This window comes from Ischnura elegans, chromosome 1 (genome assembly GCF_921293095.1).
Source record: "Ischnura elegans chromosome 1, ioIscEleg1.1, whole genome shotgun sequence".
Lineage (NCBI taxonomy): Eukaryota > Metazoa > Arthropoda > Insecta > Odonata > Coenagrionidae > Ischnura > Ischnura elegans.
The window spans coordinates 156744253-156770589 of NC_060246.1; the positions used below are offsets into that span (position 1 = coordinate 156744253).

Consider the following 26337-nt stretch of genomic DNA (forward strand, 5'->3'; position numbering starts at 1 on the left):
GACCCCAAACCTTCAGCTAAGCTCGCATAACACACATGGATTAAGTCATTAAGAGAAAGAGGAGATGTTGACGAAATAAAAAGGTGCTCATCCAATTGAACGTGTCGTCAACGTATCTCAACAGAGCGATGGTTTCTTCTCGTACGACGCGATGGCCTTTTCTTCGAAATGCTCCATGAAAAGGTTCGCTACAACTGGAGATAGTAGCGACCCCTTAGCTGCTCCCTCGGTTTGTTCGTAAAATTCTCCATTCCATAAGAAGTAGGAATTCCTTAAACAGTATTCCACTAATTTGGGAAAATCATTCGGGATTCCTTCCGGGATGAGTCGTCGGATGATATCCACTGATTCTTGGATAGTTCGACTCATCAGAAAATGATGCCCCTTCAGCAAATCATCTGGCAAGATGGGCCACGTGGTGTACACCGAAACCACTCATGGAGTTAAGGATGAATGGCCGTAACATCTCAAGAGCTTAGAGAGCTATGCAAAGTAACTCGCAAATATTTTGCCGATCAACATGAATGCAGAGTGCAATCAATTCCTTTTTCTAGCAAAATATTGGATACCTTATCAGTCCTAAGTGATATTGACAAAGACTTTTTAAATGAAGTGTTTTGTGAGGAAGAGTTCACTGAAGCTCTGAAAAGTCTAAGTAAACAAAGGCACCTGGTTTTGATGGTCTCACGATTGAATTTTATCTAGCCTTTTGGACTGAATTAGCTCCGTTGTTTACTTTAATGGCAAAGGAATCATTTGTAAAAGGGCACCTACCAAGAAGCACTGCGACATCCGTTATTTCCTTACTGAAAAAATCAGGGGACCCTCTAGAGCTAAAAAAAAACTGAAGACCATTGTCATTGACTAATGTGGATTACAAGATTGTAGCCTAAGTACTAGCATCCAGATTATCAGCAGTGATTAAATCGATAATCTCCCCTGAGCAGAGCTACTATGTGCCTGGAAGATCCATTTTTGACACTATCTCACTCATCAGGGGTATAATGTCGTGGTGCAATGACTCCAACAAGCCACTAGCAATTTTGTCGTTGGATCAAGCAAAAGCTTTCGACATGATTAATCATCAATACTGTAACGGCAGCGCTAATTATCATTTAAGAGTAGCACTTGTCACAATTCCTACCCTTTCCTTTTTGTTACAATTTGAGTGTATTTGGTATGAATGTAAGTGTTTCATGTGTGCGTGTGAATAGCATTTTTTTTTAAATACCGCGCAAACAAGGTGAATCACGACCCGATAGAGCGCGCTAGTGGAACCACTGCCCTCCCCTCCCTTCCCCTCTCACGAGACAGTCAGTGATGGGACACTCAACATCGGAGAGAGACAGCCAGGCATTGAACCACTCAACACCGGAGAGAGACGGTGGAGAGGAGTCGGTCGAGCATTCATTGAACCACTCAACATCGGAGATAGACGGTGGAGCATTGGAGCCACAGGCTACTGGAGATAGAGAGAAAGCACCTTGGCAACTCCCCAGTCGTCGGCTTGGAAAATGCAACGAGGAACCATCATGAGCGCATGAGAAGTCTACTCGGCCACGTCATCACCTCGTGTTCCCGAATAAGGTGCAGTAATCAACCGTGTCCCCACCACTGTCCCCGTTCGAAGCAGCGTCGAGAACGTTTCTCCCTCCTACCCCCCTCTCTTCCCATTGCAAGAAAGCGCTGGAACGATTAGTGAATCTTCAATCTCAAAAGTGCAGCAGAGGACTTTTTAAACCTTGCGAAAAGATTTAAATGCAGTTCATTTCAAGTTTACTTTTATGTTATCAAGTTGATTTTTGGTTTCTTTGTATTTTGTATTTGATCCTTGACAATCCGGCCCTACTAACATTTTTTCAAGTGCTACTCCCCATATTTTTGTATGTTAAATTTAATTATTGCGATCTTTGTCAATAAATGCATTTCTTGTGTTTGCAACCCAGGAATACGTGTGGTCTTTCACCCTCAACCTCCCCTTCCAATTATCCCGTACGTTTCGCATCCTCAAAATTACTCGTTTTTTTACGTCGCCCCCGCTCTGAGGTGTTTCTTGCTCTATTTTATAACGGACGTAAAACCCGTTCGTCACAATACCTTTTCCATGTAATGGAAAAATTGTCCCTTGGAAATAACTTCATAGGATGCATAAGAACCACGTGTAATAATGCGTCGTGCATGGTGCGAGTTCACAATACTCTAACAGACCCTTTCTCCTTTAATAAGGGGATTCGTCAAGATTGTCCATTGTCTGGAATGCTGCACGCCATATCATTAGAACCTTTCATAAGACTTGCTTTAAACACCCTCACTGGGTTATCCATGCCAGGAGCTTATGACAGGAGAGTTGTATTGGCCGCTTACGCCGACGACGAGAACATTTTCGTCACAAACGAAGAGGATTTTGAGTTAGCCATTCCTACATTTCAAAAATATGCTGAAGTTGAAGCTGAACACTTATAAAAGTAAAGGCCCATGGGTAGGTCCTTGGATGAATAGAACTGAAAAAACGATGACCCTAAACTGGAATTCTCAAGGGATGAAATTCCTCGGAGTTTGGATGTCTAACAACCCTCAAGAAGGATAAAAACTGATAAGTGATGAGTTAAATGAGAAATTAGAAAGTGCCATACAAATGTGGAAGCCAAGAGCTTCACCACTGTCTTTAAGAGGAAGAATCCTTGCCATAAATCGGTTCATTGCCCCAAGGTTATGGCGCATATTACAATGTCACACGCCAACACAGCAATGTCTCCGGCGACTACAATCGAAAATTGTCGATTTCATACGGTTGAATAGGAGACATTGGGTCAAAAGTTCTATCTTATCTGCCCCTTTATCTGAGGGAGGAATTGCTTTGATAGACATCGAGAATAAGGTGCTAGCTTTTATAATGCTTTTTATACAGCGACTTATGAATGATACTCCATCAGACCCGTCGAAAAACATTGCGGCTAATAGGTTATCTATATACAGAAATATGGGACAATCATTCGGCCTTTTCGTTTACAGTACGCCCTACCAAATGTGTGAATATTGCGGCCCTTTCTACACCTCTTTGATGAATATTTGGTCAATTCTGTGCCCAACGCCGGAGGATACACCACATGGTGAAGTTTCTCGCCCTTACCCCACTGGGTGGGCACCACCCATGCCCATTAGGGCGGATCGCTAAAATCGATTTTTTTCAAATCCATCTGGCCCAATGAAAGAAAGTTGTGGGACCGATCAAAAATAAGGCCTGAAAAATTTGAGACCTGTACGTGAACCCCTGACCCTCGTTCAAATGCAATTAAGGGGGGGAGGGTCAAATTTCGAAAAATACAATATTTAATGGTCATTCCCTATAGATTTTGCCGAGTAACTGCCCTTTTAGGGCAAAATTATCGTGCATTTTGACGTATCTGCCACCGTTTAGCCACAAAATGCCTCATTTGAGTCCGCGTCCGCGAAAAAAATATTCCAACGCCCACGCAGCGTCGCGGATACCAAAGCCGCAGGCCGATCCCTTCCCCTCCACGCTCGCTTCTCCCCCTCCCACGCCTCTAATGCAGCAAAATTCATCCCGCGCATGCTGCTAGGAGGTCGTTTATCTTTGATAATATAAATCAGAAGAAGGTAGAAGGTAAAAAACGATGCGTAGTGAGACGACTTGTCCCTTATTTGGCGCCTCGTCGGCGTTAAACAAATCGATGTTACCAACTTTTAGAGAATTGATGAAATATTTTTAGATCTGCGCACGCAGGAAAGGAGACTACGGTCTATGAAGACGCCTCTCGAGTGGCTATGAAGGTTTGGGAACTTAGGTTATGCACTTATATTCCGGTATTGTCCGACAGCTGTGACTAAATGGATTAATAAGGGTGAAGGCCGCCGGCGTACCCTCCCCGTTACCCTCTCGAACGCCACAGATGCACCAAAATTCACAATAAGTGCGTCTTTCTTCGTTAGTCTTACTAATATTTGATGTATCAGCATCGTCCATCATCAGCATCGTATCAGCATCGAAGATCATAGGATATACTTCAACTTCAACGACCCGCGATGCTTCCGTTGCCACCAAAAGGGTCATATAGCAAAAAATTGCAGGACTCAAGAGGAGACGAACGAATCGACAAAAAATCAGTCGAACAAAAAACAAAAGAACACCGAAAACACCGATGAAGAACGCGAAGAAAATATCGCCCCGGAGACGACTGGTGGAGGTGGGGGCGAAACATACCTATCCCAACCTCCCACACCACCGCTCCCCCACCCCGTCTCGTCCGTGGCTGACTTTTCGCCCTCACCTGGGCCGGCGGCGGCCGCGGCAAAGCAAAACAAAGAAGCAGAGGGATTTTCTACACGAGAGAACGAAAGACACGCTCGGGTGGTGGCAAACGAGAGTGAAACTACCGAGTCTCGCGAGATGGGCGATGTGACTCCGCGGCGGAATGGTGATGGCATAGAGACCTATACAGACGAAAGGAAGAGGGAAGAGGAAGAAACGGAAAAAAAACCTGACGAAAAGGAAAAAGGCGGATAGTGATACAGACGAAAGAGATCCGTCACCGAGCCGGAAAAAGTCCACACCGAAGTCAAGTATGACAGAAAAACAACAAGCTGAAGAAAGAGCATATTCTGAAATAGAAGCCATACGCAGTGACCCGACCAATAATGTCTCCATCGAGGGAAAGGACATGACACAATACCTGAGAGGGATTTAAGGAAGATGGCATAGCACGATGGCATAGCATGGATGGGCATAGCACGGGCGTCGTTCGCCGACGTGAATGATCTAATAAAAGCATTATGTTTTTTAACCACCACCGGCAGCAAAGAAACTGCAATGGACATGAGACTGAGGAGACTATACAAGTCCCTCAACAATGTACCCCTTTGGTCCCAGACACCATAGAGGTTTTTGAGCATTTTCCGTTTTTAATATAACTATTTATTTATTTATTTATGTTTTGCTAATTTATTTTCAAAACTGATGGCATTGTTCTTTTTAGGCCGGCACCCTCTCATAGTAAAATTAGGTACTGATGATATTTACTACAAATTATGAGCACATTGGCATTGAATATAACCACTTTGAATGTCCGTTCAATTGGCCCCCGGGCCCAGCAGAGTAGAGTCGTCTCTCTGCTGCCGCAACCGCGTGTGCGCGTTTTGTGCATTACTGAACTGTCTCAAGTGCGATACTGAACTGAAACTAAATAGTCAGTGATAGGTGAAGAAGTAGGTTTAGGTATTTTATCTGTGATAAACTTGTCTCGTGTGTATCCTTGTTTGCGCCAAGGGCTTGCCCCGCCTCCTCGAGGCCGGGGGCCGGCAAACGAGTAGGGGCATTTAGTCGGGGACCGCGTCGCCCTGCCCTAGGTCCCCTACCGGCTGAGAGGGCTAAACGCGAGAGGACAGTGGGAAGGACGCTCAAGTGCGAGTACTTAGTTTAGAGAATCTAATAATGGATAGTGAAGAGGACGAAGAGCCCTTCAAAAAATCTGCGAAGACTCCAAGAACAACAAAAAGAAGGCAGGAGACACCGAAGATGAAAGGAAGAAGAGAAGATGAAGAATACAAGAAGAGAAAGGAAAGAGACGGGGAATTAGAAGAAATGACCCAGACACGTCAACACGAGAAGAAAAGTAAGGAGAACGCCCATAGTCCGTGTAATTCAGAGAAGGAAAAAGAAAAGCCGGAAGAAAATAAAATCAAGAACATATTGGACGAGTTAGAGAGAAATATTACCAGTCAATGGAAAAGCAAAAAAATGTCTAAAGTGTCTCGATGATCATATTAAAAAGTATCAAGAAATTGAATTTTGAACTAGACAAATGACCATCAAGATTGCCAAATTAGAAGGAGGAATAGAAGAACGTCAGGAAATCTTAAAGGAGATCTCCAAAATACAACCCCTCGAAACTGTCACGACAAAACCAACCCTTGCAGAAATAGTCAAGAGGCCCTACGTCACCGGAATAACAAGAAAAATAAGACCTGCCCCACAAGTGCTTATAATAAGAAGCTGTGATAAAGATAAAGACGCAAATGCACATAAAGATATTATGAATAAAACTGTGAAACCGAGTGAACTAGGCATTGAGGTTAGAAACCTAAGAAACGTGAATAAAGGACTATTACTGGAAGTGGGAAAATAAAAAGACATTGAAAAATATTAAACAATGAAGAATTAAAAACAAAAGGACTTACCATTAAAAAACTAGGGAAACGTAAACCTCAAGTGATTTTTTATGATGTACCGGAAAACAAGAGTGAAGCAGAGGTTAAATGTGAAACATACAAGCAAAACTTCAGACATATCATCAACGAGGACGACTACAATAAACAAATAAGAAAACTGCATCAGATTAAAAGTAGGACCAGTAATGAAAAGAACCACTGGATACTAGAATGTGACATGAGGGTACGAGATGTGCTCAGAAACAGAGGCAAAGTTTTCCTTGACTGGGATAACTGTTGTGAAATAAAAGATTACATAACGGTTACGAGATGCTTCAAGTGTCAACTCTATGGACATAGAGCAAAATACTGTAACGGGCAGGATGTGTGTTCACACTGCACGGGACCGCACAGCTACTGGGCGCATCGACCTGGCCGTGAGCCAACCGCCGCTGGGGACCACGCCGCCGCGACTCGATGCAGTCCGCACCTGGCTGCTGGGACTACAGGACTTGCCGGCGCCGATGCTGAGTCCACCCGCCCGTACTCCTCCGGCCTACCGCCTGAGCTTTGTGGACAGTCCGCAGTCGTCCTACCTCGACCTGCCGCTGCGACCCAGGAGGCTCGCCGAACCAAGAATGACGCGAATCCTGTTCGGCTCAACGGCCAAGATACTCCGGGGCCCTGACGCCGAGACGGCGCACGCGGGCTAAGCGGAGCATCTGAGCCTTGACCGCCGGAGCTACGTTTGAGCTCCGGAAATTTTTAACGAGTCGCCGGTCCTACCGACGACTAAAAAAATCAACTCCACTGTCAACAAACCTTGATTAATAAACACAGGGTCAACCTACGCCTGGTCGTTTCTTTTCTTGTCTGCCTAGTCTAGTTACATGCAGACCCGGTCGAAGCGCGGCCGCTCTCTCACGGTTGATGGGGAGGTTACGACAACCTTGTAAGCTTCGGACGCAGCTTGCAGTTGCAGCGTTCCATCGGACGTGATGAACCTCACACCAAAGCACAGCACCTCCTCCGCTGCCTTGGCCGCCGCGACGGGAGGGGCACCGCACATCCCTACCCTCTCCACTTCTTCCCCTTACTCCGCTTACGCAGCCGCGGGAGGGGCATCAATCCTCCAACTCATCAACGCTTCTTCCCCTCTCACCCCTGCCAGCTTTCCTCTGTTTGAAGATCGTTCTTCGACACGCCCGCGAACTTGAGCTCGTGCGACGCGGGACATGGCTGGCGCTCCTACTTACGAGAGCCTATCTGACGAATATACTTCAGCAGAGAGCAAGACAGTGTTTGCTTTTAAAGCAAAATATATCATATCTATCACTGCTGGCCATAATAAAGAATTTGCAATCATTCTCCCGGCGTTGCCTGATACGCCTATGCATTTTTGTGTACTAAAAGTAGGAGAACTGCTCGGAGGGGGACATCCATCTCGCATGCGGCCCGATTATCTCATCAGCGTATTTTTATGTACTTAAAATCCAAAGATCTGGTTGAAAATTTTTTTGTAGACCATGGTAGTACTTCAATAAACAATAAATGGGCCGAGGCAAGGAGAATGGTCACCTAAACTGAAAAAATTATTCTCAACATGTCCCCCGGAGGTTGGCGACGGCGATTTGGTCGAGATATTTAGTCAAGCGATGCGAGCTGTTTCCCCTTACTTATTATCTTACTCTAGGTATAAAAGATGACGGATATGAGCACATAAGCTCATGGAATATGATGGCTTATGTCGTTAAACGCGATAGTGTCATCCTTCCAGACTCATTCCAGGTCGAGATTGAAGACAACCCGCATCGCATATTCATCGAATCTAATGATGAAAAATGTAACTTATGCCAAACACACGGCCATAACTCGACAAACTGCACTCACTCCCTTTCTTCTTGGGAGTGACGGGATGATTTACTCTCTGAATCGACTTGACAAAATCGAGTTCAGGAGAGGGTAGGCCCTGGACCGCTACTACTTCCTCCTCCTCCTCCACCACCAACCCCTCCCATCCTAGCATCCTCTGCACTGATTTCGATGCCTCTGCCTGACCCTCGATAGGCAGCTGATACTGAAAATCAACCCCTTGCCTCTTCACAGCCCATCCAAACAACGACGATGGATGATACAATTCCACCGCTTAATCCATCGCAAAAAGCCTTGACCTCTCACGAACTTATCCCCGACTCCCTCGCTGAATCAATAGATGGAGACCGAGTTTCAATCCTTTACCTCTGATGCATTAAACGCCAACACTGACGATATCTATGAAAATATAGTAGCCGGGCCATCGACAAGGCAAGGCAAACAAAAGATCTACGAGGATGAGCACCATCACGACACAACTCAGTCACCAGAAAGAAAGAGGGGGACAAAACTTAGCTCTTCAGATTTGGACGGGTTACGCCAAACCCAGGAATTTTATGCTGAAAACCCAGATTTTAGCTCAATACCCTTCGCAGTGCAAAAATCTTATTTATCAGATGTCAAAAAAATGGACCCACATAAAAAGGCGAAAGAGCTTTTGATAGATGCAAATCAGCTCACTGAAACTCTTCGTGAGTTGCATGATAGGAGAGTTGTGAAAGTGCGGGCTCTGGGAATCAGAATACAGAGGCTGATGAATGCCCTCCTAAAACGAAAAACAGAATCTGCTATAAAATTCTAATTTAAAATACTATTCGAAATAATTATTCTAAACTTGCCTCTTTCGGCAAAGTGTTGAGTTTTTGCTACATGTGTTTTTAAGTTATATTCCGTTTGAAAATTTTTATTACCAATCAATTTATTTATTTAATGGTCATGAAATGGCCATGTTTTCGCAGGAGGTTGAAAAACACTTTCATCTAATTACTTGGTCGGAAATATAAAAGACCAGTATTAGAAGGGTGAGGTTAAGAGTAATTAGTGACATCAAAATCTTGTCGCTGCACGTATGCTACGTCCGCAGTCAGCTAAAGTGGCCCTAATGTTAATCTCTCTCTATTCCTAAAAATGTATGATCCTTTTGCAGGAGACGAACACGGGTTCTCCAACTATGCATTCTCTTCAGATGTATGAATTTTACTTTACATCGCCATCCACTTTATATACAGGAGATGCGATTGCGATTAAAAAGAACTTAAATGTACATACAATCTCAAGTGAAGTCATATCGCATGAGTATGCCATTGGCCTGATTACCATTGGCCAGTATACCATTGGCCAGTATGACATTGGCCTGAAAATTACCTTCAGTCACCCGGTCCGAGAAATGCTTTTAATCATATCCATGTACACCCTTCATGATCAAGAAAGTGCAGTGGATTTAGTCAGCAATGTCAACCGTTATATAGGTGATGTCACCTTCCGTTCCTTAAAAGGAAATATGTGTGTTATCCTTCAAGGGGGCTTCAACTGTACCTTGGCACCACAACGAGATCGCTCAAATGCATTTGAAAGGAATCCAAGATACGCTACTGCTTTACGGACCATGTTGAACTCTTACCACCTGCTTCATGTGTGGAGGCATCTAAGCCCAACTGACAGGCTACACTCATTCGCACCACCGGGGAGTGGATACTCCCTCTAGAATCAATAGGTTCTATGTGTCTCAGGGTCAGCTACAAAAAGTGAAGTAGATAGACACGGTACCTACTTTTTCCGACCACAGGGCCGTTATAATTAAATTGGAAATTGCAAAAAAGAAAAGGGTCACCCCCTACCGGCGCTTTGACAATATACTGATCACAAATGATGAGAATTGTCCCCACACCCTAGAACTTATTAACTCTATCTATGGTTTTTCATCGACACTGGGGGTAGGAGCTGATTGGGAGATGTTGAAGCAGGAGATAAAGGAGCACGCCATCATGTATAAAAGGGGACTTCGCCTGAAATTCATAGCATAGTGGGATGATGCCCATAGTGCAAGAGAGGCTACAGGAATGGTCACTAGAGCTGAATGGCAGGCCTTAGTCGCAAGTGACACGCCAGCTGCTTCTTATTTAGCCCAAAGGGCTAAAAGAGTGAGGCCGAAGCCAATTGTAAAACTAAAAACTATACGGGCAGTGGGTAGATGACCAAAATATTCTAATTTCAGAAGTAAAAACAGAGCTTGAGAAAATATTCTCTGGTCAATTTACGGTAAACCCCTCGTTCAGCACTTCGCCATTAGAGTCAACAAGCCGGTATGCGGAGTAGGGCACGCCGTCAGGTCCCGAAGCCGACGCCCGCGTCCTCTTCAGCCGGTCGATCACCTCTTCCGGTGTATTCGGAGAGGTGATCTCCCGCTCGCCGCTCACAAGACGTCCTTGAGGGAACTCCGGGATGAAAGCCGGCCATGGCTGCGTCGGATCGCAGGGGGGGGAGGGACGGGTGAAATGGGCCTTTAAGTATGCCAGGGGGATTATACATGGCTTTCCGGTCGGGGCGCAAATCCGCCGGAAAGCTCTTCCTTTCCCGCTGCGGTAGAGTTTTTGGAGGTCGGCAGCGGGTAAAGGGCGGGAGTTGGGGCGGGGGGTCACCGTGGGGGGCCTGGGAGAGGGGCCGCTGTGTCCTCGCTTACGACGGCAAAGAGTGAGTCTTACTCCTTTGTCGTCTGGAGGTCACGCAACCACTTTTACTATCTTTCACTCAACACCCCCTTCCCCTTCGTCGCCTAAGGATAAGGGTACGGGCACCAACACTGGGGCTGTGGAACCGGTGACCCATGTACCGGGGGCCAGCAGCGGGCCGGGGGGCTCCCTACCCTATGCTTCGGGGGACTTGGTACATTGGTGGAGTGGGGAAGGGAGCCGCTTGCGTCCACCGATGGGCCTCCATCCCGCAGTGGATAGGTCACTCGGTCCTCTGCGGCCCCCAGGGAAAATTTCCCCGGGTGTATTGTGGCCAGGCCACTAAGGGCATCACGGGGAACGGGGGGAACGGAAGCTCGCATCTGTGTGGGGATTGGGTGTGCCGCTCGGGCCGGTCTCGGTTGCGTCGGAGACTGCGCCGAGGGAGGGGGAATGACGTCACCATTTCACCTTCTCCTCCTCCTCCTCCTCCTCCCCACTCCTTCCCCCACCGTACGAGAGCTGGCTTCCGCGCGCCGACGAAACCGCGGCGGCAGTTCTCGTTCCCTTCGCTGGAATTCCTGGGGCACGTGAGGGGCCGGGGGGAAGCACCGCGCGCAGCTGCGCCACTCCGGAGAAGGGGGCGCAGCTGTGCCACTTCACACTCCGTAAACAGGGGCACTGGGGCAAATGGTGCGAGCTCCCTGGCGGGGCGCATGTCTTGTCGCCGTTGAGTAGGGACCGGGGGTAGAGGGGCAGGGAGGGGTTGGAGCGATGATTGGGAGGGGGCTGAGGACGGTGAATAGGAGGCGGTGGGGGCGGACACTGGGGGTGAGTGGCCTGGCGGGCTCCCACGTCCTCAGCTCCTCGCGACGTCGCCTCTTCCTCCTCTTCTTCCGCTCCCGATTCCTTCGCCGCCTTTCCTCGGAGGAAACGCGGAACTGATCCCACGATGCACCGCGTACGTGGGACCGACCGCGCTCCTCTTCCTGGACTGGGGTGTCGGAGACCGGGCTCAGATCTCCGACGTGGCAGCGGGGGGAGAAGGGGAGGGGACAAAAGGGGAATAGGGGCCGAGGAACACGCCGGGATCCGTCTCAGTGCACTCCAGCTTCACTCTTCTTCATTGTCCGACCGCGGAGCGCACTCACTCACCTCACACGCAGAGACACTAGCCGAACTTGGTGGTTCGTCGGTCTGTGTGCCGACAAACCGATACCGCCACCTGACCACCACAACAAAGCGAAGTACACGTCCTCAGGAGAACATGACACAGTGGCAGGGATCAAAGGGTGTTGCAGGAGGGCAAGGGGGGGCGTCGCGGTCCCTCGCCGTCCTTAAACTCCGCTCCCCTCGTTCAACGACGGGATCTCCGTCGTCCGAAACGCCGCATTCCCCCGACGCCCAGTCGTCCTCGGCGCCTCCCGCTCCCGGCTGCTCCGTGGCTGCGTCTCTGCTCCCTGCCCCTCCTCCGGCGGTGGGTGCGGCAACCCGGATGGGTTTGCCGCACCTTCCGCCGGAGTCTCTGCGGGCGGGTACTGGCGGACCCCGGTCATGTGCCCGGCGTAAATACCCCGCGACCTTGATGGCCGCGAAAACCATCTTTCGTCGAGCACGGCGAATGCGAGATTTATGGATATGGAGCAGGGCGAGGAGAGAATCATTCTCCCACGTCCTGCCCCCCAGTGCGCCTACCACCAACGCGTCGAGATACATAAGCATCTTGTAGGCGCACCGGACCCGCATTCGTTCGACCAGGGCGGCGTACTTCTCGATTTTCTTCGCCTCCGCTGCGGCCATGGCCTCCGGTCGGTTCTCGAAGGGCACTGTGATGTCGATCATGTGGATCACGCCCCTCGGAACCTCCCACATGACCATTTCGGGCCGCAACAGCTACTCGTCGCAAAGTACCCGCTGATTGATGCGCATCTCCCACCATTGCGGCAGCTCAGCGACCAGCAGACGGATGATCTCGTCGTGGCATGGGAAAGCCTTGGAGAGCGCGATCCTCCAAAATCGCTCGCAGTACAGGCTCTTGCGCAAAGTTAAACAATAGAAGGGAAAGGGGACCCCCTGGCGTACACCACTCGTTACGGTGATCGAATTCGTGATTCCACCCGAAGCAGCTACCGTCATCGTAGAGCCACGGAGCATGTGCTCGATCACCGCGACGCACTTCACCGGAAGGCCGATCTCGCGGAGCACTCGCAAAATGTGGTCATGGGGCACAGACGGAGAAGCATCGGCCAAGTCGAGCCACGCGACGGCCACCTGTCCAAAACTCGCCCTCGCGTGCTCTATGGCCGACTGTAGCACGAAGTTGTGCTCACTGCAGCCCTTCGTGGCGGGGATGAAGCCCTTTTGGGTGGGAAAGGAAAGGCGCTTCCTGCGGAGGGCCCAGGGGAGCATCCGGTCCACCAGCACGCCCATGAACACTTTGTCCAACGTATTAGCCAAGGACATCGGCATCCAATTCCACACTTCGTGTTCCCTCCCCACCTTATGCAGCAGGGTGACCCGCGTCTCCTTTCACTGCGGGGGCTCCCTCCCTAACTCCACACACCGGTTGAAAATGGCCGCCAGCACCACGCCGTTAAAGTCAACACGCCGGTATGCGGAGTAGGGCACGCCGTCAGGTCCCGGAGCCGACGCCCGCGTCCCCTTCAGCCGGTCGATCACCTCTTCCGGTGTGATCGGAGAGGTGATCTCCCGCTAGCCGCTCCCTCGACGTCCTTGAGGTAACTCCGGGATGAAAGCCGGCTATGGCTGCGTCGGATCGTAGGGGGGGAGGGACGGGTGAAGTGGGACTTTAAAGATGCTAGGGGATTTCACATAGCTTTCCGGTCGGGGCGCTAATCCACCGGAAATTCCTTTCCCGCTGCGGAAGTTTGTGGAGGTCGGCAGCGGGTAAAGGGCGGAGATTGGGGCCGGGGGTCACCGTGGGGAGCCCGGGAGGGGGGATGAGTACAGCGGCCGCCGCTGTTACCTCGCTTACGACGGCAAAGAGTGAGTCTGCGTCGTTTGCCATCTAGAGGTCCGCAACCCCTTCTACTGTCTTTCACTCAACGCCCCCTTCCCTTCATCGCCTAATGGTGTGGGTAGGAGAATCAACAATGAGGCTGCGGGGCCGGTGACCCATGTACCGGGGGCCAGCAGTTTGACGGGGGGATCACTACCCACTGCTGGAGGGGCTTGGTACATTGGCGGGGGGGGAAGGGGGCCACCAGTGTCCACCGTTGGGCCTCCATCCCATAATGGATCGGCCACTCGATCGTCTGCGCCCCCCAGGGAAAATTTCCCCGGGCGTGTGGGTGCCAGTCCACTCGGGGCATCACGAGGGGCTGGGGGAGAACGGAGCTCGCATATTTGTGGGAGTATGGGATTGGGCCACTGGGGGCGGTCTTGGCTGCGTCGGAACCGCTCCGATGTAGGAGGAATGACGTCACCATTCCACCGTATCCGCCTTCTCCTCCACCCCACTCCCTCTCCCTCCGGACGAAATCTCGCTTCTACGCGCCGGCGAAAGCGCGGCGGTAGCTCTCGTTCCCATCGTCTTAACTCCTGGGGCACTTGAGGGGCCTCGGGGGGAGCACTGCGCGCAGCTGCGTTACTTCGTAGAAGGGTACGCAGCTGTGCCACTTCACTGGCCGAAAATAGGGGCACTGAGGACACGGGTGCGAGCTCCATGGCGGAGGGCACGTCAGGTCGCCGTTTAGTTTGGAGCGGGAAGGGAGGGGCGGGGAGGAGTTGAGAGCGATGACTAGCAGGGGGCGGGGGACGGTGAATGGGAGTCGGTGGGGGCGGACATTGGGGGTGAGTGGCCTGGCGGGATCCCGCGACGTCTGCTCCTCGCGACGTCGCCTCTACCTCCTCTCCCGATTCCTCCGACGCCTTTCCTCGGAGGAAACACGGAACTGTTCCCACGACGCACCGCGCTCGCGGGACCGGCCGCGCTCCTCTTCCGGCATGGGGGTGTCGGAGATCGGGCTCAGATCTCCGACGTGGCAGCGGGGGTGAGGGGGGAGGCCACCGAAGGGGAATAGGGGACGAGGAACACTTCGGGATCCGCCAAGGTGCACTCCGGGCTTCGCACATCGTCCGTGTCCGACCACAAAGCGCACTCACTCGCCCAACATGCAACATTTACGCAGGCAGATGGTTCGTCGGTCTGTGTGCCGACAGACCGATACCGCCACCTGTCTACCATCACAAAGCGCTGCGCTAAGTCACAGAATTGTGCCGGCGACACCAGGCCGTCCGACAACGCCTCCTGGGGCGGGACCGATCCGTCCTCCAGGGAGCCCCTACACTGGGGAGGGGAATTACGCGGCGACACCGGGTCGTCCTGCGCTTGTCTCAGCGCGGCTGCGCGCCGTCCTCTGAGACGACACCCACACGCTCACACGAGGCGACGCCAGGCCGTTCATCGCAGACGCAGCTGGGTGGGACTGCGGAGCACTGGGAGTTGGGGAGACGCGGGTGGGGGAGGGAGATTGTGTCGGGAGAAACAATCTCCGGAGATGATGTACGGACGCTTGGGGCAACGTTCCGTGGCACCAGGGGGGATCCCGAGGGGGAACAGATGGGGGAGGGAAGGCGGGCACGGGGAGGCGAGGAAGGCGGGCACGGGGAGGCGAGGAAGGCGGGAGATCGAGTCGGGGGCGAGGCGAGGGCTCGTGGATCCCACTCGCCGGCACTCCACTCCTCCAGCATCCTCCGCCACGACCGCGTAATGCTCCCGGCGGAATCTTAAGCTGGAATCAGGGATTGGGAGGACTGGGAGGCAGGGGGCGTATGGAGCGTCACGATGACGATACACCACCCTCTCCTTCCCCTTCCGGTGATGTGGCCGTTTGCCTATAGGAGGTGTTGCCATGTTGGGAGGGCGGGAAGTTGGCGCGCGGGAAGCACGTGGCGGGGAACCATGTGGCGAGGGACCACGTGGCGGGGGACCACGTGCTTAGCAACAGCCGAACGGTGCACGCTAGGTGCACCAAAGTTACTCGGGCTGTTGCCAACACTTACACAAACACACACAAAAACACAACACACGAACTCACACACAACTCATTATTGCTAAAAACCGCGCCAACTTTAGGCGCCACTGGCGGGCGCCACCGGGGTCGTGGCGAGTCGTACTTGCGGCCAGTAGCACCAACTGTCCGTTAATCCCTCTCAAATTTCTCGGTTGTGCCGGCACACACACCAGGAAATCGGCCCCCCGAATTTTGGCGCCTTTTTCTAAAATCCGCAATTCGCGAGAAATCGCTACCAAAATCAGGCAGGGGAAGGCTGGCACACACACTAGCGATGCACCAAAGTGGCCGGAAATAACTCCTCGTGGTTACGGCACTACCGCGATTTGTAAATTTCCAGCGTGAAAGTCCGAAGGCGAGGCAGGCACTTCTGGCGGGCAGGAAGTCTAGGGGAAGCCGTGCACACGGAAGCTCAATGAAAACACGTCCGTCCTACACTTTGATCTCAGCCATATGGCCGAGAAGCGATAATTAACAAATTTTTCCGGGGTTCCGGGAGGATTTTCCGGGTGTTTTGCGTCATGAGGTCGGATGCTGCGGTGGGTGGTCGGCGGCGAGTTTTTGACGCGAGAACGGTCTCGGAATAGCGAATTGGAGGCGTGAGGACGGGGAATAATTTGCATGAAATGAATGTTGAGTGGAGACTCCTGGGGTTTTGGTGCCGTCGGCGGGTCCGGGCGAGTCGCAGGAGCGTCGCTGACGTAACGGACACGGGCCGTTTTCCGGGCCTTCGGTACCATTTGTCGTGTGGGATCGCAGCGTCCTTTGTGGAGCACCCTCCGTTCGCTTCCCGGGGGAATGCTTTCGTCCTGGAAAATTTCCTAAAAAGTTGAGAAATACGCTCTTTCCGGGGAATTTTCGGGGACTCGAAAAATTCACTCAAAATCATCCAGAAAACGTCAAGAAACACGATTAGAGAGCTTCATCCTACTCACTTGAGTCACGTATTCTCTTTCGAAATGCTAAAATTTCGGGGAATCTGATTAAAAACTGCTAAAAAGTCCTCTCCGGGGAATCTGATAAAAAACTGCTTAAAAAGTCCTCTCCGGGACCTGGAAAAAATTTCCAAAAACGTCAGCAATGGCTAGAATACGGGACGGAAGAATCGGCATCAGTCAATAATTTCGGATGTTTTAACAAAAATTATCGGCATGAAATGCAACTCTTCCAAAGAAAGCAATTCACGGTTTCATTGCACACCTGTTTATCGTCATCATTCGCGACCCTCATTTTTTAACACTTGAAGTAAACAGAGTGCGTGCCGACGCCATCGTCGGCCGCCGGGTCGAACTATCTGCGACCAGCGACCAGCAGACGGATGATCTCGTCGTGGCACCGGGTCCACCCGCCCGCATGCGGCAAGCAGTGGTTCACCACATGCGGCAGGGTCCCCTCCTGGTGTCCACAGGGCCGCTCCTCTTCTTGCCGCATTCAGGGGGAGAACATTCAGCCGCGCTCTGTGGATGAAGCGCCAGTCGCAAAACCGGATCCCAACCCCTCCCGACACCCAGTGGTTCGAGTCCGGGTGTCGAGGGCTAACTGCAATCACCTTGATTCAGTTCGTGACCAGCGAGCGCCCGAAGCCCTTTCCCATTGCCGCTAAGATGCAGATGTGTAGATCCTTCGGGCAAAGGCTGGCACGGTCATGTCTTCCCTCGACAGCGTCCCCGAACAACGATGGCCAACTCCGCCCTGGCGACTTCCCGTCCGCCTGCAGATGATGTCCCGCAAGGTGTGCCACGCCACATCCGCGACGCACACGTCCGGACATGTGAGCATCCGGAACGCGTGCACCACGGTGAGCGCATCCTAGCGGGCTGGCAGCGGGACGTAGCCACCTCCTCCCCGGCTCCAGGGGAGGGAGATCATTTCCCGCGCCGCGCGTTTCGGGAGGCACATCCACTTCTTCACCGTTCGCTGCATCTCCTTGTCGAAGTCGTGGACGGCCTTCTTCGGGACAGGGACGATTCTGAGGGGAAATTCGAGACGCGGTGTCAGGAAGACGTGCACCGCGTCTATCTTCTGCCACGGCGCCAAGTCCGATTCGTCGAGCCGCCGTAGATGCTCGAGGATGGAGTCGAGCGCCGTGGCGGGCGCCGCGTTGACTTTCAGGCCAATCGGTGCCCCCAGGTAGGTGTATGAGTCACCCACGCCGAGCGACCTGATGGGAGAGCCGCAGTGGAAAATGGGGTTCGTTGAACACTCCGGGAGCACTGTCGCGCTTTGCACCGCCAGTCCACATGTAGCGATGCACACTTCCCCGGATTGAAGGTCAAGCCACAGCACGTCGGCGGCCCTTCCCGCGACGTCTAGGAGCGCCGCGAGTGATTCCGCAATCCCCCCCCACGAGGACTAAATCGTCCGCGTACGCCAAGACTGACGCGCCTTTAACCCCAGGCCCAGCAGCGTAGGGTCGTCTACCTGCTGTTTTGTGTGCGTTTGCGGAAAAACCGTGTGAGCGAATACAAAAACACTGAACTTTTAAGTCAGTAGGAGGGAGTGTATTCAGACTATAAACTGAAAGAGAAAACAAGCGATAGCTAGTAGCCAATAACAGCTGGGCAGTCCCGCCTCTACGAGGCTGGGGTCGGGCAACGAGTGCAGGGCATTAGTCGGGGCCCGTGCCTCGCAATAAGCTCCTGCACTGCCCAAGAGGACTAGCGCGTGTTCGTACAGTGGGACAGAGACCTCGAACTGTGTGTAAGGTGTGTTTGTGTGTGTGCGTATGACTCTGGACTGCCGTAGCAGCAATAGGGTGTGACTGTGGGTGTGCGTGCGTGTGTTTTTCTACTAGTATATAGGACAGGTGAGGACTCCCATCGCTGGAGAATAATTCATCGACGCAGCGCGTCGTCCCATGTCCCTCTGGGGCCCATCTTCCCAGGTCCCCAGGAAACCCACTACCCCCCAAGTGCTCCGTCAAAGTGCCCGGGAATCCCCCCCAGGCCAAGGATCCCCAGGATACCCATTACACCCCCAGTGCTCCGTCGCACTGCCCGGGAACCCTCGCGGACCAAGGATCCCCAGGATACCTATAACACCCCCAGTGCTCCGTCGCAGGGCCCGGGAATCTCTCCCAGACCAAGGATCCCATACACCAGTGCAGTGCTACAGGACGCCTCGTCCCGCCCTCCCAATCGTCACTCCTGTTCCCCCCGGACTGGCCAATCTCTTCCCGCGCCGTCCCAGGAAAACTCCGCTGCTCCCTGAAAGTGACGATCCCCTTGCACCGGCGAAATGGGCATCTATAGGAAACATGGCGTCAAACGAAAATCTAACGGAAGAGGTGGAGAGTGACAGGGAATCTGTGTTTAGACGCTCCGGAAAACTTGAACGGACCCCCCCAATCGTGAAACGCCAAAAACTGATAAGAGACAAAGAGGAAGCGGAAGAGATGAGTGTGATGGAAACACCCCGAAAAAGGTGAAAGATCAAAATGGCAGTGAAAATCGAGAAAATACAAGTGAAACGACGGAAGAGTACGATAAAATTAAAAACCTAATCGAGCAAATTCAAAATGGACTAAAATCGCAACACAAGAACGGCAAATTTTCTAAAAATAACTTGGATGATCACTTCAAGGGACTACGAGAAATCGAAAGTATCAGTTTGAGAATGGCTATGAACAATGCACAGTTAGAGGGCAGGGCAAACGATAGAAAAGACATTAAAATTATTAACGAAAACGAAAGAAAGACTTCCATCCAGGCGGAAAATGAAATAAAAAGTTTAGCGGGAATTACGCAACGACAACTTAATCAGTCGCAAAGCTCCTTGTCTCTACGCCCAAAGTTGACCGGATTAAAGGCCAATTTAAGACCGGCTCCGCAAATAATTATAATCAAACACACGAATACAGATAAAAATGGAAAAGAAATACCGGAAATGCTGAAGAGTACTGTAGCAGCGGCCGAACTAGGAGTCAATGTGAAACGAAGCCGCAATGTGGAGAAGGGAGTGCTTGTGGAGCTGGAGAAGAAAAATCAAATTACTAAAATGCTTAACAGTGAAAAACTTAAGGAGAAAGGATTTATTGTAGAGAAAATAGAGAAAAGAAGGCCACAAGTTCTAGTATATGACGCACCCAAACATCTAAATGTAGAAACCGTCATCGAGAAGGTCTTCACCCAAAATGAGGGGATTAGGATGAATGAGCAGGATTTCAAAAGTAACTTCAAAAAGGTGTATCAGCTTAAAGTAAATAAAACGGAGAAGGAACACTGGATTTTTTTAAACGAATATGGAAATGCATTTATTAATAGAGAAGGAGAAAATCTACCTGGAATGGAACTGCTGCAAGATCAAAGATTACATCTCGGTTCTCAGATGTTTCAAGTGTCAAGCTTATGGTCACAAAACTTCGATGTGTAAAAAGGATGAGGACATCTACACGCATCCTTAAAATATTCCCCAAGCCTGACAAAAACCAAAATGAACCAAAAGCTTAGACACCCATTACGCTACTCCTAGTGCTAGGAAACACCTATGAAAAACTCCTCCCTTAAAGATTGATGAAAGACTTAAATGAAAAAAAAATATTTTTCCAAAGACAATACGGGTTTATGCCAGGGAAAGGTACAATCTACGCCATTAATAAAATGTGACTTACAATGAAAGTGTGACTGACAGCGACCAAAAGTATGTTCTGGGAATATTCTTGGACCTTTCTGGAGCATTTGATAATACATGGTGGCCCAGCATTTTAAACGAATTAAGGACGCAGAACTGCTCGAAAAACATTTACAACGTGACTGAAGAATATTTTACAGCAAGACGAATCATATTGGAGATTAACGACGCTTCTGCTGCGAAGATTTTAACGAAAGGCTGTCCGCAGGGCTCCGTTCTCGGACCTCTGTTCTGGAATATTCTCTTTAACGACTTTCTGAACCAGGACCTACCCGGAGAATCGGAGCAATCGCCTATGCAGACGACGCACTTCTATTAATCAAAGCGGAGAGCAGGAAACAACTACAAGAGAAGGGAAACGCAGCAATAAAAAAATCTCAGACTGGGGAGAAGAAAGAAAATTAAAATTCTCGAGGGAGAAAACTGAAACCACTTTGCTAAAAGGTAAAATAAAACGAAAACCAATTATTAAAATGAATGAAACAAATATTAAATACAGCGAACAAATTAAATATCTAGGGGTGATTGTAAGTGAAAATTTAAAATTCCACGAGCACTGCAAGAACATTATTAAAAGAATTAAGGATACGTTTTTCTTTCTACCCAGACTTGCCCGAGCATCCCAGGCGTACACGTGCGAATCATTAAGAAAACTCTACGTTGGCTTGGCCGAGCCTCTGATTCTATATGGCTGCGAGACATGGGGAAAAAGAAATTCTAATACGCGGAAAAAGACGGTAAAACGTAGTAGTAGAATTGAGCGAAAGGGAGCGTCGACAGCAAGGTCATTTTGCACCACTACTTAATCATTTGATTCAAGACGCATTATAAATGGATCTTTACTACGCAATTTATTTACATAAAATAGAGGGAATCTTTCAAATTTTATTGAAAAGACCTATTTCCTTGAGAAAAATATTGTACTACTTAGCTTGGTGGGGTGGTCTCCTAGAATAGATTCTAGGTCCCCATCTAGATTGAACCGTGTCCGCGCGTCACGGTATTTGTCGCGCTCTGTCAAGATATGTCGGATACTTAAAGGGCACCAACACTCATCACATTGAGGAGCTTGCTTCTCTTCAGCAAAAAGAAAGGCATGAGTCAGAGGGCAGTGCCCTATCCTCAAGCGAGTGATAACTACTTCCTCCCTTCGATTGATCCTGGTAGAGGAAGGCCAAGCTGACGTTGTATGTTTGATGCTTCGCAATTTATTGTCATTCAAAGTCCTCCAAGACTCCCTCCACTGTTCAAGCACAACATTTTTTAGTGACACTCTTAGGTCTTCCAACGGAACTAGCGTTGATGTAATCTCTTCGTTAGTATGAGCTTCCTTGGCCAACAAATCTGCTTTTTCGTTTCCACGTATTCCCGAATGTCCCGGAACCCAAAGAAAACAAACACTTATTTCCTTGTTCATGAGAGTCAGCAGCGTGGAATGAATGTGTTGAACACCTGGATGCATGGGTAAGAAGCTAGAAATGGGTTGTAAGGAGCTACGGAAGTTGGTGCATTTTACAAACGAGCCATTTTCGTCACTCGAGGCTTCCAAAGCCATTTTAATTGCGAAGAGTTCCGCCGTGTAAATGCTGCACAGCGGATGTAGCTTCGCCTTAATGGCTCCATGTAGAGGAGAGAACGCTGCACATGCACAGGCAGAGTTACATTTCGATCCGTCCATAAAAACATATTAACCGTAGGAGTGGGAGTCAACCACGGTGCGTAAGTTGAGTACGCAACACGGTATACGTCGGGTAGTTTAGAATCACATCCGAGAATATAATCGTTAAAACGAATACTTACAGGTCTCGTTGCCCTAGACCTTCGAATAAAAACATTTAAAAGCCGAGGTTTAAAAAGTATGTGAGCATGGGTGACTCGTTATAGATAAAATTTTGGATACTTAACTGCAAAGCAGCCAAGTCTTACGATAGCACAAGGGAGGTTCTCCTGCGTCAGAATGGATGCTTGGAACTGGGCTGTTTCGAAAGGCCCCAGTGCAGAGTCGTAGCGCGGCGTTGTGCGAAGAATTTAACGCTCGTAGATACGATGGGCGGGCAGATGCATAAACAAAGGAGCCGCAGTCTATTTTAGACCGCACCAATGTGCGATATAGTAGGAGTAGGGTGGTACGGTCTGCTCCCCACGATATGTGACTCAAAAACTTTAAAATATTTATAGACTTAAAACAACTTGCCTTCAGATTATTGATGTGATCTCGCCAGTTGAGTCTTTGATCCAATGTTAGCCCCAGAAAACGGATTGACTCCACATATGGGAGATTTCTTCCGCTAAGACGAATTGCAGGAGGTATGTGGACGCCTCTGACGCGGTAGAAGTGAACGCATTTGGTTTTCTCAGTTTCCCCTTCTTCCTGGCCATTGAAACTTCCGCCTCAGTGGGATAGCCGTCATATTCCATCTCCTCCATCTGACATTGGGCGTTGCTCTCGACTTGAGGCCCGGGGAGAGTATTGTCACCTCTTTTAGGCGAAACACTCCTTGATGTTTTATATCCTCTCTTCGGAGGACTTTCAGGTGTTTGGGTCTTTGGAAGGGAAGGATTATCCTTACGGTCGCTCTGTGATTTTTTGGATACGTCAGTTTGTTTATTTCCATTATTTGTACTCTTCTGACCAGAAGCTTTCTGGTCGCGTTTCTCAGCAGGAGTATCTTGGATTTTATGAAAATCAGTCTGTGTTGAAGCGCAGCGGACAGAAACTGAAGCCACAGAAGCAAAAGATCGGGAGAAAATTGGAGCCTTTTGGGCGTTCAATTTCTTCCTAGCTTCAAAGTAGGAGATATTTTCAAGAGTTTTAATTTCCACGATTTTCTTTTCATCCTTCAGCTTCGGACAGTCACGGGAATAGACGGGATGATCGCCGTCGCAGTTAACGCAATGCGCTTTGGAAGAGCAGTTTTCATTTTCGTGCTTTCCCTCACCGCAGCGTGCATAGGCAGCAGTGCCTCGGCATCTACTGGAGATGTGTCCGAAGAGCTGACAGTTGAAGCATCGCACTGGATTTGGTATATAGGGACGCACCGGATAGGAAGTATAGCCCACAAATACCTTATCGGGGAGGGAATCACTGGTGAATTTGAGAATTATAGATGTTGCATTTATTACTTGGCCGTTCTGTTTTCTTGTAAACCGGCGACATTCTATGACACCTTGGGGGGCCATTTCGGTCTTTATTTCCTCCACATCAACGTACAGGAGATCAAAGCGGGTGACCACTCCACGATACGTGTTTAGTGTCTTGTGTGGTTCGACTGTTATAGGGATGTCATGTAATTTTTCTAGTTGCAACAATTTGCGACTCTGTTTCATTTCTATCAGTAGTGTACCCTCGCGTATCTTCTTCACTGATACCAAATCTCCAGGAATGGCGGCAGACAGCACTCTACGTATTAGAAACGGAGATACTTTGGAGAGATTTTCGCCTTCTTTTGTGCACTTCATAATCAGAATTCCTTGTATGCCATGAATACTTATTCACGGTGCTGAAACATGGATTTCGGACCTTTTTTTAAATATGCTCAACACCCTGAACTCTAACGCTAAATGCATGGCAAGAATAGGACCCGGCTTGTCTGCACCTTTCCATTTCAATCAAGGAATACTACAAGGCTCTCACTTATCTTGACGGCTCTACTCGCTTGCTTTCGAGCCTTTCGTGAGGTAACTTAAAGCAAAGGTAACACCAGTCAACATTCCTAGAACAATTAATATCAGCACAGTCGTGAGTGAGTGAGTCATTTACACGCCGTCATGCAAATATTTAACACCTACTCTGAACATAGTGGAGCCAGGATCAATTTAGAAAAGTGACAAGGTTTGTGGGTCGGTCGTTGGAGAGGAAGGACTGACAAGCCTCTGGGGATTAGGTGGTCGGCTGATGGTTTTAAATGCCTAAGCATTTGGCTGGATGTTGACCGGCGATCCGAAGATGATGCAATTGAGAAAGAGATATTCAACAGGATACGCAAGACCATGTCACGATGGAAATTGCGGGTCGGGCCTTTGTCCCTCAGGGGTAGAAGCCTGGCCTGTAACCAGTTCATAACACCAACGATATGGCATCTACTACAGTCACATACACCTGAGGAAGCCACAGTCCGTAAACTACAAGCCATGCTGGTAGACTTTGACCCCAGAAAAAACACTGGGTCTCCTCCAAAACGTTGATGGCACCAGTTAAGGAGGGAGGCCTATGTCTGGTGAACGTGTAGGCCAAAATACGTGGTTTTAGATTTCAACTTGCACAGCGAATTCTGTTTTCTAAAAGAGCAGCTCCATGGAGAGTGCTCTCCTTAGACCGCATCGAAACAGAATGGCTCATTAATGACTCGTATCATATGTTTATCAATCCAGTAACCATCACAGCTGGACATGTGCGTAATCGCTTCCATGGCTCCATAATGGAAGCTTGGAAGGCTTTCACTTTTATACCAATGATACCACCAATTGCCCGGCGAGCTGAACGATCTTTTTCCACCGGCTGGCCACCACCTAATGCACTTCCTACTTTTCGTTTTGCAGTAGGATGACAAAAACTGTCATACAGATTCCACTTCCAAAATTTAAAATTTATCGGGAGGCCATATATCTTCTACATGGCAAAGAATGGCATCTCCACGCCTCCGCTCCCTTCTTCACGATCTTCCCCACCAGCCCCACCTCCCACTGAAACCCAATTTTCGCCGCCGCCGCCGCTTCCTCCTCCTTTCGACTCTCCCTCCATTCACTCTCCTGATTATCTTCCCACTGCTGATTTTCTGAGTGATTTTCCGCCAATATTTCAGAACACCCCTACGACTGACGGTGGATCCTCACCAAAGGCAGGAACAGTTTCACCTCGTGATGAAAAAATTATCACTGGTGATAAACGGAAAACTTTCGCGCGTGACACCTCCGCAAACACGTCCCCTCAGCATCCCGCAAGAAGAAGAAAAGCTTTGCAGAAAATCAGTCATCTCAGAAGAACGGCATATCCCCATACTCATCTCAGTTTCTTGCTGAATTGAGTGAGATTCTTGAAGAGGAATCACCAACTATCATTCACGTAAAATGACTTTTTGATTAAGGCTTACTGTCACAATGACCAATTACCTGTGGCCAAAAGCATGACGGAAAATCTTCCGAATTTGTTTCTTGCCTTGAAAAGAATCCTTTCCGCCACCGCCAATCGTGCACGCTTGCAACGACTTATATCTGTGCTCACAACTAAATAACTTAAAATTGTGCCTTTTTTCGACATTGATGTTAAGCCCCCATGAGTCTTACTTTCTTAAGCTTTTCATTCATTTACTTACGCGTATATATATGTGTATTTCTGTATTTATTTATTAAAACTATCTTCTCGACAATTCGTATTTACGGAATTAGAATGTCAACACTTACATTCATGACCATAAATACACGGTCAATCCGTAGTCAGTATTAATGGGCCCAACTCACACTGTATGTGCAACAGCATCCCCCAGACTTCCTTTTGCTGCAAGAAACTAACACCATTTCTCCTCCAATAGATTCCCTTGCGCGATAAGCTTTTTATTTTTCTGAAATCACGACCATCAATACTGGAGCTGCAATTGCATACAAAAAGAATCTAGCAGTACAAGTAATTGCGTCTGAGGTCATAGTTCCCGGGTATGCTAATGCCATCATCTTATGTGTTTCGCAGCCTAGCTCAACTTTCCTTCTTATATCGCTCTACGGGCCTCACCACCAAGATCATGCCATTTTCGTGAATCTGGAGGTGCCTAATTTCACCAGAGCGTCATCAACGCAATATGGTCACTCAGGTCTTACAGTGGTTGTGGGCGGAGATTTTAACACCACGTTATCGCCGCTGTTAGATATAAGTTTGAGCGTTGCTCTAGATATGCTGCCACTCTTCAGCGTCTAGTACTAGACAACGACCTTATTGACTCTTGGTCAAATCACCGCAGCAATCAGGTTTTACA

The 26337-nt window shown here is 49.5% G+C and overlaps 2 protein-coding genes across 2 annotated transcripts; both read right to left on the minus strand.

The window, feature by feature from the left end:
* Nucleotides 1–12599: 12599 nt before the first annotated feature.
* On the minus strand, nucleotides 12600–13169 carry LOC124168807. Its single transcript, XM_046547161.1, has one exon. The coding sequence runs from the start codon at nucleotides 13167–13169 to the stop codon at nucleotides 12600–12602; it is 570 nt and encodes a 189-aa protein (XP_046403117.1).
* Nucleotides 13170–13754: 585 nt separating this feature from the next.
* LOC124168878 (formin-like protein 3) lies at nucleotides 13755–14801 on the minus strand. The gene has a single exon (XM_046547280.1). It carries the CDS (start codon nucleotides 14799–14801, stop codon nucleotides 13755–13757), a length of 1047 nt encoding a protein of 348 aa, XP_046403236.1.
* Nucleotides 14802–26337: the final 11536 nt, after the last annotated feature.

Excerpts from the sequence above, each read along its gene's own strand:
- LOC124168807 (XM_046547161.1), bottom strand. The coding sequence starts at position 13,169 with ATGTCCTTGGCTAATACGTTGGACAAAGTGTTCATGGGCGTGCTGGTG.
- LOC124168878 (XM_046547280.1), bottom strand. The coding sequence starts at position 14,801 with ATGTGCGAAGCCCGGAGTGCACCTTGGCGGATCCCGAAGTGTTCCTCG.